This window comes from Erythrolamprus reginae, chromosome 1 (assembly GCF_031021105.1).
Source record: "Erythrolamprus reginae isolate rEryReg1 chromosome 1, rEryReg1.hap1, whole genome shotgun sequence".
Taxonomy (NCBI): Eukaryota; Metazoa; Chordata; class Lepidosauria; order Squamata; family Dipsadidae; genus Erythrolamprus; species Erythrolamprus reginae.
Genome location: NC_091950.1, coordinates 309,911,528 through 309,928,657, shown reverse-complemented (window position 1 = coordinate 309,928,657; position 17,130 = coordinate 309,911,528). Strand labels below are relative to the sequence as shown.

Sequence of the window (17,130 nt, the reverse complement as noted above, 5' to 3'; positions counted from 1 at the left end):
GCGGAGTATCAGGACAGATGGTATATACTATTATAACTTTCTAATCCTTTTGACATATCCCTTATTAAAAGAAATATCAATGGACTGTACCACTTTATTTTGAATTAAAATAGAGACAGGCAACTTCAAGAAACAAATAAAAAATATTCCTGGGTTGGAAGTAGAGGCTGAACACAATGTTCAGAAGTAGTTGTGAGAAATCATTGTAGAAGCCTCCTTGAGTTAGTTCCGTTTGTGTGAAGTTGACCTGTTCTTATGCTGCTTTTTTGTGCTTAATATAAAGAAAGAGGATATGTCTGAGACAGAACATCCCTATTCATTTGACCTCAAAGCCCTTGTCTCAACCTTGCTTGTTTGTTTATTTCAATCTACCAAAAATTGTGGGAGGCGAATAGAGAAAAAACACAAAATCAGAACATATAGCATAAAAAAAATAACACTGAGACTCTTAAAAAAAGAAATCTCACTAGATACAGGAACTCCTGGATCCATTTCAGACTGTGGCATGGTAAGCCACTCTGGCACTAATGAGCCATGGTAGCATAGTGATTAGAATGCAGTATTACAGGCTATTTTGCCAACTGCAATTTGGCAGTTCGAATCTCATCACGCTCAAGGTTAACTCAGCCTTCCATCCTTACGAGGTGGGTAAAATGAGAACCCAAATTGTTGGGGGTCAATATGCTGATTCTGTAAACCACTTAGAGAGGCTTGTAAAGCACTGTGAAGTGGCATATAAGTCTAAGTGCTATGCTATCAATCTGGGCCAAGTGGGTTGTGAACAGACAGGTCTTCGTGGCTTATCAAAAGACTACAGGGTTGGGCCCTACCTCTTTGGAAGAATAGTGCTAAAATGAGGAATGCCCCCCTAGGAAGAAGTAAACATTCCCCCCCCCCCCCATTCTTTGATCTGGGCCCCAATGGAATTTTAATGTTAATATTTATTATTTTACTTATTATAAGCTGCAAGCCAACTATTGGCTGGGGAAGACTGGTCTACCCACTTACCTGGGAATAAGTCATACTGAACTCAGTGGAGCCTGTTTTTGGTTAGGCAGGCATAGGCTACCATGGTTCGGGCTCTCTTTTGACATGGAGCCAGGCCAGCTTAAATTCACCAGCCAAGAACAACAAGAACCCATGCAGCAGCCCCACCCTGCCTGGTCAACTTTTCTTCTGGGCTTGGAGCAGCATGCAACTAGGAAAACACTCCCCGTCTGGAACAATCAATTGAGAAGGACCCTGCATGCCCCCTAGTATTGCTCTGCGCTTCCCCCGGAGGTGTGTCCCACTATTTGAGAAGGACTGCATTAGCATAATGCTCAGGGGAAGTTTTTCAAGGCCTTTAGCACAGAGATAGGGATACTATTAGGAAGAGTTTCTTTCTGTTCCAGGTTTTTCTATCAGGATTTAGATCCCATAAACAACAATGATGTTTTATAAACTCTTCAATATTATCTGTTTTACATAAAGTCTTTCTTTGGAAAGGAATTCTGATTTGTCCAGTCAGTGAAGCAATGGAAGTGATGTGCCGGTGTCTGGAGGCTGTTGGGGTCTGGATGGGTGTCAACCGACTCAAACTCAACCCTGATAAGACAGAGTGGCTGTGGGTTTTGCCTCCCAAGGACAATCCCATCTGTCCGTGCATTACCCTGGGGGGGAGGGAATCACTGACCCCCTCGGAGAAGGTCCGCAACTTGGGCATCCTCCTCGATCCACAGCTCACATTAGAGAAACATCTTTCAGCTGTGGCAAGGGGGGCGTTTGCCCAGGTCTGCCTGGTGCACCAGTTGCGGTCCTATTTGGACTGGGAGTCACTGCTCACAGTCACTCATGCTCTCATCACCTCGAGGCTCGACTACTGTAATGCTCTCTACATGGAGCTACCTTTGAAAAGTGTTCAGAAACTCCAGATCGTACAGAAATCAGCTGCGAGAGTTATCATGGGCTTTCCTAAATATGCCCATGTCACACCAACACTCCGCAGTCTGCATTGGTTGCCGATCAGTTTCCGGTCACAATTCAAAGTGTTGGTTATGACCTATAAAGCCCTTCATGGCATCGGACCAGAATACCTCCAGGACCGCCTTCTGCTGCACGAATCCCAGCGACCAGTTAGATCCACAGAGTTGTCCTTCTCCGGGTCCTGTCGACTAAACAATGCCGTTTGGTGGGATCCAGGGGAAGAGCCTTCTCTGTGGCGGCCCCGGCCCTTTGGAACCAACTCCCCCCCAGATATCAGAGTTACCCCCACCCTCCTTGCCTTTCGTAAGCTCCTTAAAACCCACCTCTGTCGTCAGGCATGGGGGAATTGAGATATTCCCTTCCCCTAGGCTTATAAAAAATTTATGCATGGTATGTCTGTATGTATGATTGGTCTCTTAAATTGGGGTTTCTTTTTAAAATTAACTTAAATATCAGATTTGTTTATATTGTTTTATTACTGTTGTTAGCCGCCCCGAGTCTGCGGAAAGGGGCAGCATACAAATTTGATTAATAAATAAATAAATAATAAATTTAACAAGAATAACGTGCTAAGGAGTTACTTCAAATTAAAAGACCAAATCCACATCAGAAAAACTTCAAGGGGCAGTGTCATAGCATTTTGATACTGCAGCATTTCCAGAAGTATTTTCAACAAAGAGAATATGTTACAGATGAAAAGTTTATGCTCAGTAAACATTGAAAAAAAGAAAAAAAATAGACATACATACCTTGCATCTGCAAGGTCCTTCACAAGGATCATCATTCAAACTGCCTTTCAGAGAACAATTGCAGGGCACACAGTAAGGAAAGTTTTTGTAGCCCAATGCACACCGATCACACCTGTCTCCTCCAAAACCTGGTTTACAATGACAGGCTCCGGGATGCATACCTGCAGCAAAATCAAGTCAGCAACAGGCTCAGTATTGTTAATGCAGTGAAAACTGAAAACTAAATGAGTTCTAACTGGTAAAGTTATCTAAGTGTGGAAAACCATGATCAAAATCAGATTCATTTCCACAAATGTTTAAATGGGTTTGGGTGAACCTCCTCAAAAGTTGATGTTGATAACCAGCAATAAAAAATAATTGAATTTATGGCATTTGGCAGGTTAATAAAAGTTTAGTTAATAAAAGGAGCACTAGGCTCCAGTGATGGCACTGATAATAAAGAGAAACTGTTACTCACATTGGAAATGTTAGAAACAATGGTGACACCATTGTCTTTTTCTGCCCTGTTGAACAGTACAAGCAACTTATAAGTATGGTTCCTGCCATATGTAATCTTATAGTCATTGTGCCTGTTACATGCATTGTGAGGCAACATTCTCTGATTGCCATACTACTTGTTCATATTTTGTGTCAGATCAAATATAGTGTGCTCTGCCTGGGCCTTTTCCTCACAAGAAAAGCAATAAGGGTACCTTCTTACATCTTGGAAGACCTGGGTCAGTGCCACCATGTTCTAACTTTAAACATGAATATACCTGAATTTTGATTTATTTTTTCTTTAGTGCAGTATAGTAATATGAGTTGCTTGTTAACAGCAGTATAAACCTTCATCAGTATAAAAATAGTGTTTAGTTTCTTGACCGGGTAGGTGGCAGAAGGAAATTCATGCAGCAGAAGACATACAGTAAATGATTCACGCAGTGCAAGATCGAAGTTTTTTTCTGCGGAAAATGCTTATGCCATCTAAATCCCTGTGTTTATTTATAAAACTAGGTCCTGGAAAGTCTATGGATTCTTATTTTATATATATATATATTTTAAAAAAACCTTCTGCAAATTTGATAATGGAATCCTTCTTTACTGCAGCAATAATGAGACATAACGTGATCCTAGAGTACTTTGCTACATCCCACAATCCTTTGCATTAATGCACAGAAAGATATGAGGTATAAGCTTTAAGTTGACAAAAAGCCACTCAGAATAATCCCATCCCATTATCCTCGAAGAACAAAGTGTTCTTATTCCCCTTGGGGCAATAATTCAGATTTATATATATATATAAAGTGTGCATTTGAAGTTATATATATATTACTTCAAATGCACACTTTTCCTTACTGAAAACTGTGAGCACTATCACAATCAATTTCAATACATGCAATCATATTGATCTGCAAATATGTCAGGAATCATATTGATGCAATCATACTGATCTGCAATCATATTGATCTGCAAATATGTCAGGAATCATATTGATGCAATCATACTGATCTGCAATCATATTGATCTGCAAATATGTCAGGAATCATATTGATGCAATCATACTGATCTGCAATCATATTGATCTGCAAATATGTCAGGAACTATACAACCTAAAACCATCTCTACCTATTGGCTCTGAGGGATTATATGCCTACTTCTTTTAAAAAAAGTTCTTCACGATCAGAGCAGAGCCTCTTAGCATAATCTATGATGAAATATCTTTCAAAACTAGCTCCTTGCCTAGCTTATAGTCAGTAGTCGTGGCAATCTCTATCTTCAAAATCAGTGACCCCAGCCTAGTTGAAAATTACAGACCAGCAGCAGAGGCACCCCATGCCTACCTACCGGACAATTGCCGCACACTCTGGGCCCACTAGTGGGGGTTGCTGTTGCTGCTGGATGGGCTGGCAAGATTTGGCTGTTGCACATGCGCAGAATCCAAATTTCGTGTGCACGGTGTGTGCATGGCTGGTGGTGATGGAGCTGCATGCACAGCTCTATTTCCACTGGTGGAACGGTGCTCCATGCTGTTCCACTTCCTGCTCACACTTGGGGTATATGCAGTAAAGGCAGCCATTCACAGCCCTACTAGAACACTCCCGTTGTTGGTGTGTGTGTGTGTGTGTGCACTTCCTGCCCACCCCTGGATATATGTTATGAGCAACTAACATTTATCCTTACTTCATATAAGCAGTTTGTAAGATTGATCCATTATTAAGACAGTACAATGTTGCTTCTTCTAGTTTATTCGGTTGATAATGGAACATTTAAATTTCTCTTACATTAATAAAGAAAGGGTTTCTGCAAATAGGTAATTAGTTTTTATTAGAGTTACTAAACCTAAATGTTTTATTCTCCCTGAAAAATCTTCATACTGGCAGAAGGACATTGACCTCATGTGTTAAATAATTTTTTAAATGTAATATATTTATCAGATTCTTGCTTCTTTTGGACTTTTACTTTGTAAGCGTTTGGTGTATCTTTTAAACATGTTTTAGTATGTTCACCATTGTGATAATATCAAAGAGATAATAGAATTAATACTATTCCATTCAATCTGCCTTATAAGAAAAAAAAAACCTTGTGAGGTCTGTGGCATTCTCATCTAATATCTAGTCTAATCTAGTCTAATCTAATCCTAGCAATAACTAATCCTAAAAAAATGTTGTCAGCTGTTGTACAAACACTATTCAGCGATCAGAAATACCCTTAGATATTACTAAGACTACATTGCAATTTTACGTAGTTCATATATCCTAAGATGTTTATTAATATTGCTTCTTCATTGCTTATTTGACCCCTATGACAATCGTTAAGTGTCGTACCACATGATTCTTGACAAATGTATCTTTTTCTTTTATGTACGCTGAGAGCATATGCACCAAGACAAATTCCTTGTGTGTCCAATCACACTTGGCCAATAAAAATTCTATTTTATTCTGTTATATTCTATTCTATTCTATGATGTGTTATTTCACAAACTTATTTTGGTTTCAAGTGCAAATAAGAATAGAGAAAATAATACAGTGATACCTTGTCTTACAAACTTAATTGGTTCCAGGATGAGGTTCTTAAGGTGAAAAGTAAGACAAAACAATGTTTCCCATAGGAATCAATGGAAAAGCGATTAATGCGTGCAAGCCCAAAATTCACCCCTTTTGCCAGCCGAAGCGCCCATTTTTGCGCTGCTGTGATTCCCCCGAGGCTTCCCTCCATGGGAAACCCCACCTCTGGACTTCCGTGTTTTTGTGATACTGCAGGGGAATCCCAGCAGGGGAATCCCAGCATCGCAAAAATGAGTGCTTCGCTGGCAACGGAAGTCCGGAGATGGGGTTTCCCAGTGAAGGAAGCATCAGTGAAATCGCAGCATCGCAAAAACACCGATGTCCTTGAAACGCCACCTCCAGACCTCTCTGTTTTTGCGCTGCTGCGATTTCACTGATGTCCCCCTCACTGGAGGGGAGCCTCAGGGGAATCCCAGCAGCGCAAAAACGTGCGCTTCACTGGCAACAGAAGTCCGTAGGCGGAGCATCCCAGCGGCCGTGGTGGGTTTGTAAGGTGAAAATAGTTTGTAAGAAGAGGCAAAAAACCCTTAAATCCCAGGTTTGTATCTCAAAAAGTTTGTATGGCGAGGCGTTTGTAAGACGAGGTATCACTGTATTGGGGATTTGAATTAGGACTAATTACCATCTCAAGAGAAAAAAACCTCGCTCTTGGCAAAATGATAAAAAAAAATATTTTAGAATAATGTAAATGCATGGTTCAGATGTACAGCTATTTTTAAAACACCACTGTGGACTGCACACCAGGGAAAATATTTTTTTAATGTTTTCATAGAGGTTCACAACAATAATTCCCCCCCCCCCCAAAAAAAAAGAGAGAGAGAGAAGGATAAGATACAGAAAAGAAGAAAAATTAAAATCCCATGGGGGGGATCCTGCCTTCATTTGCAAATGTCACAACATAGCAATACCAAAAGAAAACATGAGAGACAACAGCTTGGGTCTCTGAGGGGTAGCTCTGCGGGAACAGAGGCAACCAGATTTCAAAAGGTCTCTTGCAAGATGATGTTTATCAGAGAAGTAGCTCACTTAAAAGAAGCTACTGCTTAACATTAATTTGGAAGATGTGGGACATAGAGTTTAATATCAGTCAAGCATCTCACCTCCTGTAGCTTGCTTTTCATCCTTGACACAAGTGCCATCTAAAGAGCCCACCGAATAACAGCGACATGGCTGGCATGGTTGGTGATCAGATGGACGAACCTTGGGAAGCAAAATCAATGCAATGACATGATCTATTGGTTCTTTCATTATGTTTCATCATATCAACACAAGTTCCTTTTATATTCCCTGTGTAACTTTCCTTTAGGTTTTCCCACATTGAAAAGGAACAAGTATGCTAGAGAGACTAGAATAAATGCAGTTCAGAGTGCTGATTTTTTTTCCCCTTCCACATTTACTTTATTTTTCCAGAGCATAAGATGCACCGGAGTATAAGACGCACCTTAGTTTCTGTTCTGTCTGGGTTCCCCCAGACCTCAACACCAACTGGAAAAAACAGCCAGACACTCTGGTAAAAGCCAAAAGTAGTTTATAACTGGAAAAAATAAGCACAGAGGAAAACCTGTTCTTCCCAACAGACAGGATATAATACGGTACAGCAGGGTCCTGATGTCCAGACAATACAGCAAGCTTCTTGCTGGCACACACCCCCAAGGTTTCAATAGTCAAAGGCACAAACCAGGATTCCAAGACGCCAAAGTTCACAGTCAGGTCCCACGACTCTCAAAGATAAAACTCCACAAGCCAGGAAGGGTGGGTCTGCCTTTTAGCCTTTCCCAAGAGCACCACACCCAAACCCAGCTGTTGCCACTTTAATGCTGAAAGTATTTAGCCAATTGATTCCGTCTCTGAGTAGCTCTTCGTTGTCGCAGATCAATTATGGCTTGTGCACTTTCCTCTAAGGAATCCAGGCTGCTTGCTGGGGAGAGCTCCCCCTGGTGGGACTCTGGCTGTCCTCCCTCTTCTTCAGCCTGGGATTCCTCCTCCTCGTCTGTCTGCACCTCCTGTTCCTCAGCCTCTCCCTCTGAGCTGGAAACCGACAGAAGGTCAGCCGTTCCCGGAGGGGCCTCAGACGGAACCACAACAGTTTCCGGGGAGGAAAATAGGGGGGGGGGGATTTGCCTACCACATATTCATTTGGCTAGCGTCCTTAGTCTGGTCAATTTCAGCACATTATTTTATCCCCTGATAAGGGCTTAAAAAACACTTATTTGGAGAAAGTAACAATGAAAGAGATTGCAAGCTGCTAAGCACCTGGTTAGGGCTGGAAAGAAACATATTCATGTACACTGTTTTATTGTTGCTGTTAGCCGCCCCAAGTCTCCGGAGAGGGGCGGCATACAAATCCAATCAATCAATCAATCAATCAATATTCGCAGGAAGTAGAGCAATGAAAAAAAGCTGCAAAGATTTAGGGCTGAAAAAACATTCTTTGCAGAGAGTAACAATGAAAGAGCCTGCAAGGTAAGAGCTGGGAAGATCATTAGCACCTAGTTAGGGCTGGGGGGGGGGTCTTCAAAAAAAGCTACATTCAGAGCTTAAGATGCACCCAAATTTTCAGCCTCTTTTAGGGAGGGAAAGGGTGTGTCAAATACTCCAAAAAATATGGTAATATGGTAGCATCTGAAATTATGACTTGGAATACAGAGAATTCAGAATTTTGGATCCTTTACCCTTTTCGGCCTGAAGTATCCGTCGATGCATGTTTCACAATTGAAGCCCGCAGTATTCTGGGTACAGTTAATGCATACTCCGCCTCCAAGATGTTCTCCATGGATATTCAAACTCTGCTTTCTGTCTGCCACCGTCTGGTCATAGTAACATTCTTCTGCCTTCCCATGGCAGTTGCAAGCTAAAGAGCAGAAGTATATTACCAAGCACCACATCAGTCTACACTCAGGAATTAACATCAGTCTACACACAGGAATTAACAATATTCTTTCAACGTTTTGATCCTAGTCCACCAGAGAGTTTTAACTATTTGAATTAATAAGTAGCCATACACATATTATGCTGAGGAATTCATCGTATATTACCTTTCCAAATCATGTTAAGAGAAGAATCTTTGGTGCCTTTTCCAGGCCTTGTCTTCTAACAATGCCAAAGTACCATTTTTAAAAATCCGTGTAGACTTCCAATACTTTGTAAGTTAAATAAGTTGTTGTAAAAAATGTGCTAAATGGAAGGCTATTAAAGGGAATTATTCTCCATAATCATACTTCAGAATGATTAAATATGGTTGAATCATTTTAAACTTTACACTAAAATGATGATGGCACCTTATTTATTCTGACCAGTTATTATGAACTGAAATTGTTTTTAAGCTTATACCATGAGAAAGGTTTTAAGATTAAAAAGTTTTTAAAAAGTGTTCGGAAACTTCAGATCGTGCAGAATGCAGTTGCGAGAGCAATCATGGGCTTCCCTAGGTATGCCCATGTTACACCAACACTCCGCAGTCTGCATTGGTTGCTGATCAGTTTCTGGTCACAATTCAAAGTGTTCGTTATGACCTATAAAGCCCTTCATGGCATCGGACCAGAATACCTCTGGGACCGCCTTCTGTCGCACGAATCCCAGCGACCAGTTAGGTCCCACAGAGTTGGCCTTCTCTGGGTCCCGTCGACTAAACAAAGTCGTTTGGCAGGACCCAGGGGAAGAGCCTTCTCTGTGGCGGCCCCGACCCTCTGGAACCAGCTCCCCCCAGAGATCAGAACTGCCCCCACCCTCCTTGCCTTTCGTAAACTTCTTAAAACCCACCTCTACCGTCATGCATATGGTAATTGAGATATGCCCTTCCCCCAGGTCTATACAATTTATGCATGGTATGTTTGTGTGTATCTTTTGCTTTTTTAATAAGGGGTTTTTAATTACTTAAATATTAGATTTGTCATACATTGTTTTATTATTGTTGTGAGCCGCCCCGAGTCTGCGGAGAGGGGCGGCATACAAATCTAATAAATAAATAAATAATAAGATGCTAAGACTACTTTGTTTTTTTATTACAGCATGCTAATATTAAAAATTGTCATTCGCTATTGGTTCTAAGTTACTTATTAGGAACTTGCATTGCCTTTTATTAACAAAAAAATTAAACAGACCTAAAGGAATGCAATCCAATAATATTAACCACTAATTCGTCCCACTATTTTAAATGCAAAACTATATTTAATTTATCCCATGTATTGCACATGTTACAGTTACATTAATCTTCAATAAATATACTATACATTACTACAGTACATTACTACAGTTACATTAATCTTCAATAAATATACTGTACATTACTAAGTAACTACGAACATATCAAATATGTGTAATTAACCTGATTTTTATTATCTGATACAATTTTAATTTAAACTGTTTATTTCTAATTTCAGTTTGTTGTTTACACTAAGAACCACAGATAAAATTCGTTTTTCTAGTTTCCCATCCAAATGGCATGAAGAACTAGATGTGACTATATCACAATGAATATATATAGGTAAGCCTTTTTTGTTTTGATTCATGTTATAAATCACATCCATTGAATTATTTCTGCTACCTTCACATTCATGTTTTACAAGGAAAGTCCCAGCTTGCCACGGTCTCTGATTAAATCCAGGACAACACCGATCACAGCTTTCTCCGCAAGTATTATGTTCACAGGCACAAAAAGATCTCTGTTGGGATGGGATGGGATGGGATGGAATTGGGGTCGGGGTGAGGTGAGGTGAGGTGGGGGGGGGTAGATGAATAAAATAGGATAAGATGTATGAAAACAATTATAAAGCTGGACAATCAGAAAATATAACAGTGCCTTGGCAACATACTGGTTGAAGCCATGATATGCAAGCAGACTATAATTCTATCAAAATAACTAATGGATCAGCAGATTATATAGTTGTATTTTATCCTTCTCTGTCTCTTATATCCAATTTCTTCCATGAAAGAAGTAGTTTTTTTCAGCAGTGGAATGGCAAATCTTGATACAGCCCGTGTAAAATAAATGTAATGTATATGAAAATAAATAAACTGAGGTTTTAGACAAACACGGGCAAATCTGGAGAAAGATTAAATGCCAAATATGCTTTTTAATAGTTTATTGCTAGGCAGCCAATTCACTTTTGGGTCTAAATATTTCACCATTAGCAGAGTACTCCAACAGGAATTGACTCTCATATTTCCATGATGATATTAATCAAGGAATCCTGCAAATCTCAGGACACTTACATCTATTAAGGAATGCTTTCACATACTTTACTCTTTCTTTCTAAATGGTACACTAGATAAATTAAATGCTCTTTATGCAATAGCCTTCCCAGTTTTTTTATTCAGAGAAGGTTTCACTTAGAATTGCTTATAATGAATAAACTGTCAGTGAAGCCTAAGGCCACTTGACCCTTATTTTGAAGAAAGTTTCTTAGAAAAAAATCTTTCCTTTTTTTTGGAACATAAGTCTGTTTGCATCAATCCTACTAAAAAGGAAATACAGTATACAGTAAAGAAAAATAGTTTTAATAAGTGATACTGTATGTTAGGCTTTCAGTGCATGTGATCTCAGATAAAGTGATGATTGATGAATATTTTTTGAAAAAAGTGTTTAATACTGTGCTAGTTAAAGGCCAGCTGCCATGGCCTAGAGGTGGAGCTCTTGCCTCACACTCAGGAGGTTGTGAGTTCAATCCTAGGTAAAGGCAGATGTGGGGTCTTCTGCTTGGGCAGGTGGGTGGGCTAGATGACCTGCAAGGTCCCTTCCAACTCTGCTATTCTATTAATGCAACTTTGATCATACAGTGCTCTGTTATAGCTAGAAAATATATCTGTCTCACAGACATGTATATATAAACACCAATTCTAAGAAATTAATTTAGAAAATGTAGGCAAATATTTATTTGTTTGTTTGTTTTGACAAGTACATAATGCAGGGATGTGGAGAAATAATCATATTAATATACATGAATAAAAGATAGGAAGAACATTAGAAATAGTAATATTCATATACATGGTGATAGTAAGACATAAAGAGACATTAGGACAGGGGACGGAAGGCACATTGGTGCACTTATGCATTCAGTCAATCAAACCAGGTAATTAAGAAAGCATATAATTTCCCACCACCACCATCAATATCAATTAGCAGCTATCAATTAGATTGAGAATAGCATGAGATTTTATAATTTCAACCACCTCTTCTCCAGAATTTGGAGGCTGGATGGAACACCCAGAATAATTTTATGGGAAAGAGAATTACTAAAAGTCGTATCTTTTGTAGGCAGAATTAATGGGATTTATGGTAAGGTTTCAGTCCTTTGCACTTTTATTATACATTTTGGACACTTACTGTTAAACTTAATAAAGCTTATTTTCAAATGAAGATGCTGAAAAGTGAGTGTTTTTCAAAATTTGATATGCCTGAAAAGTAACAGTTCTCTCAGTCATTACTTTGAGAACACTGTGGTTGAAAAGTTGTATAATCAAGATAAAAGGAGATTGTACACATGTGTATTGTATATCCCTTTCCATATTAGAATAGTGTTGAAAAATACGTACATTTGTGGCTGGATTGAATGGACATGCTTTTGCATGGCCAAAACAGATACACATTCCTCCCGCTGAGATGTCTTTCACAGAATAATAATACTGAAAAGAAAATTAAAAAGAAAGATACTCTATATCTTGTTGTTATTATGTTGCAAACTGAAAACAAGAAAATATCATTTTGGTACCAAATCAAGTAAAAGATGGGAGCAAATATGTTCTTTGTTTTCACAAAAGTCAAGAAATAAATGTGCACAGCACAGTGTTTGATTACTATGAAAAATAAATGAATAATACGGTTTTAGGTCTTTGGGTAAATGAACTATACTCTTTCAGCATTCCTATATGGCTTTTCCTAAATTCAAAACAAGTACATGCTGACTAATTATTTTGAAAGACTGTGGGCAAAGGAGAAATTTACCCGAACTTTTTTTTCCTTTATAGATTTTGATATTAAAAATGGACTTGGTGAGTCAGGACATTGCAGATGATTCAGTGAATTTAAGAAAAAAGAAAACAAAATCAGTGAATATCTCCTCTTTCCTAAAAATCCTCTCTCTGTAGCTCCTAATTTTCACTAAGCCTCAGGCTCTTCTTCATATAGAATGGACATCCAGAATAATCTCAAGTCATTTCTAAAGAGAAGCAAATTAATTAATAGTGTATATTTAAAAGTGAAACTTTTCAATTGTGCCTTCAGCTGTTTCACTAAATTTCGCTAATCCACTGGCTAACTATAAACTTGCATTTCTTGCATCATTTTCTTGCAGAAGAGTCACACTTTATGATCCTTTACATTAAAAATGGTCATTTGGGATCAATAATGCATATATTTAGATGACCTGAGAATAGAGAATTCATGACCTCTGGTTCATTCATGGAGCCATATTTCTAAGAGGGGTCATTTAAAGCATCATTACTGCTTACTAAATTGTATGGCTAAATTCCTCTGGCTTTCCATAAAGGCTTCCAGGGAAGCACTTTAAGTATTTACAATCATTAAGATATGCCAATCTTAGAAAAAGAAGAAGTAAAAAGAAGTTATTTTAAAACATTGCATAAGAGTACTACAGTGATCTCTCGGTTAGCGCGGGGGTTACGTTCCAAGACCTCCCGCGCTAACCGATTTCCGCGTTATATTGGATGCGGAAGTAAAACCACCATCTGCGCATGTGCGCCATTTTTTTCATGGCCGCACATGCGCAGATGGTGGAGTTTGCGTGTGGGCGGCGGGGAAGACCAAGGGAAGATTCCTTCAGCCGCCCAACAGCTGATCTGCTCCGCAGCGCGGAAGCAGCGAGGAGCCGAAGATGGGGTAAAGGCAAAGGGGAAACCCCATCTTCGGCTCCTCGCTGCTGCCGCGCTGCGGAGCGGATCAGGTGTTGGGCGGCTGAAGGAACCTTCCCTTGGTCTTCCCGCCAGATCACTTGCCGCTTGCCGCTTGCCAGTCCACACACGCCCCCCTGGATGAGTGGCCCCGCATGGCCCCAGCGCCGGACTCCGTTGCCGAACGCCGAAACCGGAAGGGGCGAGGTGGGGGAGAACGGGAGGCTCAGCATTCCGGCAGTCGCAGCGCTGGCTGTCAACTTTTCTTTTTAGCACTGGGGAGGCAAGTCAGCTCCTGCCCAGTTTTAAAAAGAAAAGTTGACAGCCAGCGATTGTTCCGCTGCCGCCAGCATGGCCTGGCTGGCAGCGGAAGATGTAACGGAGCCCACGGGGGATTCGCCTTCCTCCCACCCGCAGCCGAGACTGATCGTGGGCTCCTTCGCAACCTCGGAGAGCTTCCAGGGCATGAAAGCTCACGAAAACCAGGAAGCTCTCCGAGGTTGCGAAGGAGCCCACGATCAGTCGGCTGCCGGCGGGAGGAAAGCGAATGCCACGGGGCTGGGCTCGGCTCCCCCCCTTACCAGCCCCGCCGCGGAAGGCTCCATTCTGTTCCCTGCCGGCCCGATTGAGCGGCCGGCGGTCTCCATTCAGGGAACAGACGTCCACCCCCTCCTCGGAGTCCCCGGCACCCAGCATCCCCACGCCGCCTCCACCTCCCGGTAATGCGCCCGACCTCTGCCTCTCTCTTTCTCTCTCATATACCACGCCGGCAACAGGGAGAGAAAGAGAGAGAGAACTAGCGTGGACTTATTTTTTATTTTTTAATATTTTATTTTTTTAATTAATATTTTTTGAAAAACCGCGTTGCAGCGTTTCGCGCTAATCGAGAACGCGCAAATCGAGGGATCACTGTACTTTAAATCGCTTGTTGTAAAGTGATAGTTTACAACTATGATATGGAGCACAACAATTGTTCCAGATTTTTAAGATTTGGGCAAAAACAACAAGGGAAAAATTACCCCATAGATAACCAGACTTTAGCCCTGTAGAGCTTTAGAAGTCACAACTAACCTCTTAAATTGCTCATCAGTAAACAATGCAGCATACAAAAAAATAGTGTTGCATGGGCAAAGCAAAAACCTTCTATGACTACTCATGCAGAAGTGCATTGGACCTGTTGTACCTTCTGATCTCTAAGAATAGCAATAGTAATAGCATTTAGATTTGTATACCACTTCACAGTGCTCTATAACAGTGCTCTATAACCCTCTCTAAGTAGTTTACAGTGTCAGCATATTGACCCCAATCGGGGGTGGGTTCCTCCTGGTTCAGACCAGTTGCGATCTGCTGGTGACATCACGATGACATCACTGAACCAGATCAGTCAGTGCCAGTCTGAGGGTGGCACTATCTTTTTTATTTTATTTTTAAAATTTCCTTAAAGCATGTGCAGAAGCCGAGTTCTGGCACTTGGAACCATCTTTTTTCAGCTTTTAAAAAAATTATTATTTTGGGGGGGATTTTTCATTATTGGGCATGCGCACACAATGCGTATGAATATCTACAAGGCACGCCAATGCAGCACAGGAGGGAGCGAACCAGCAGCGAGGTAAGTTGGAACCCACCCTTGTCCCCAACTATCTGGGTCCTCATTTTACTGACCTCAGAAGTATGGAAGGCTGAGTCAACCTTGATAATTTTCTACAAAAGGTGTTATCAGTAAAAGAAAATTATATTGTAAGAAATATATCACCAACCGTATTCTCAAGCTATCTACAAACAAGCACCTATGTGTTAACAATGGAGGAGAAGAGCAAAGTTCCTCTTCTCCTCCAACATTGCTTTCTACAGACAAGTCACAATCCTAATTATGTATAATCAGGATGACACATTGGGTGCAACAATTTATAATTGTACCTCTGCCATTAGCAATAGTTTACAAAGAGTGATGCTATACAATATGGTTTGGAATAGAATGGAATATATTATCGGAATGAACTGTTCATCACTGCCCCTGTTCGATACAAATAAGAAGGGAAATATGAAAAAAAAACCCTCCAAAAATATACTTCAGCCTTTTATATTCCCTAATCCTGTTATTTTTCTTTAAATGGGTATATCAAAGAGGAATTGCCATTTCAGAAAGAACAAAAACTGACGTTTCATAATTCTGAAATAAACTTTTGGATTCTAGGCAAAAAAAAATCTACTGCAAATGCACATCCGAGCATCTTTGGCAGGACTTACCCTCCTTGTGACTATTGGATCGATTTCATTGAGATCTCTGTGTGCAAGCATCATCAAATCCGCATTTAGCGTCCGTATCCTCTGAAATCTTAAGCGAATATAACGAGCTGATGTAAACTCCAACAGTGTTGCAGAAGGATCTTCTGCACTTGGCCGCCCATTGATTAAGGAGATATGAATCTACATAGTGGAAGAAATAAGGAGAATGGTTAGCTAATATTTGCTGACTCAAAAATGATCAGGTTTGCAAAGTGGATGCAGGACTCACAGTAAAGAAATAAGTGTGCTTGTAAAATATTGTTTTCCCCTTTTGTTTATATTTATGTTTATATCTTCTCCAACCCTTTTAATCTTCTACAATATGGGGGTCAAATTCACCACATCATGTTGCTGTCATGTAACATTTTGTAAATTTTTTCCCCATCGCAGAGCTGGGCTCGGCCTTGTTCTGGCCTCATCAGCTAGCCACACCCTTTCCTTTACTGGGATTCGATCTGGTGAACTCTGCCTTGTAAAGCAGAGAACTAGCAGTTAGAGCTATCAGATCAGAACCCTTCCAGCTCTGTACCAGGGAGGGGGTATATGTTTTTTTTATGTCGGATCACCCTGGTATATTTTAAGGAACGTCACAGCTCCTTTTTTGCCTCTAGGCACAACCCAGGACCACTACAAGGCAGTTAATATATTTTATTTTTCACGGGTATATGTATGTAGATTTTCACGGGTATATGTATGTAGATTGTTCTGAGTTTGGGTTTTGTCCTGTGTAACATTTTGCATGTCTATGCACGAAGCTTGAAACTTCAGCCTGATGATGGTGAATGTGATTTCACCGAAACGTCGCATAGACATGCAAAATATTACACAGGGCAAAACCCGAACTCAGAACAATCTACACAAAATGTAACCCTTCCCTGGTACAGAGCTGAAGGGATTGGATACTGTAGCCTAGAGGATAATTCTCTGCCTTACAAGGCAAAGGTTGCAGGTTCAAGTCCCAGTGGGTATGGCTAGCTGATGAGGCCAAAATAAGGCCAAAATAGATCTATCCTAGTCTCCCTTAATTTTCAAATTCAGCTTAAACATGTGACATATATATATATATATATATATATATTGTCCAATACACAATAAGGGTTTTAGTGGGTACACACACACACACACACACACACAGTAAAATACATGAAGAAGGTTATAGAGGAGATATTCATAGTAAAATATATCTAAGAAATAATAGAGAAGAAGGTATAGTAATAGAACATATCAATGAAATAATAGAA

General features: G+C 40.3%; 1 protein-coding gene across 1 annotated transcript in view; it reads right to left on the bottom strand.

The window, feature by feature from the left end:
* The window catches only part of LAMA2 (laminin subunit alpha 2), a 528,196-nt gene that overhangs the window by 331,331 nt on the left and 179,735 nt on the right, over positions 1–17,130 (bottom strand). Inside the window, exons 5-10 of the mRNA XM_070733489.1 lie at positions 15,851–16,030; positions 12,290–12,379; positions 10,302–10,419; positions 8,431–8,609; positions 6,859–6,958; positions 2,715–2,875 (exon numbers count right to left, since the gene is read on the bottom strand). Coding sequence (XP_070589590.1) covers positions 2,715–2,875; positions 6,859–6,958; positions 8,431–8,609; positions 10,302–10,419; positions 12,290–12,379; positions 15,851–16,030 — 828 coding nt within the window. The remainder of the gene's footprint in view (positions 1–2,714; positions 2,876–6,858; positions 6,959–8,430; positions 8,610–10,301; positions 10,420–12,289; positions 12,380–15,850; positions 16,031–17,130) is intronic.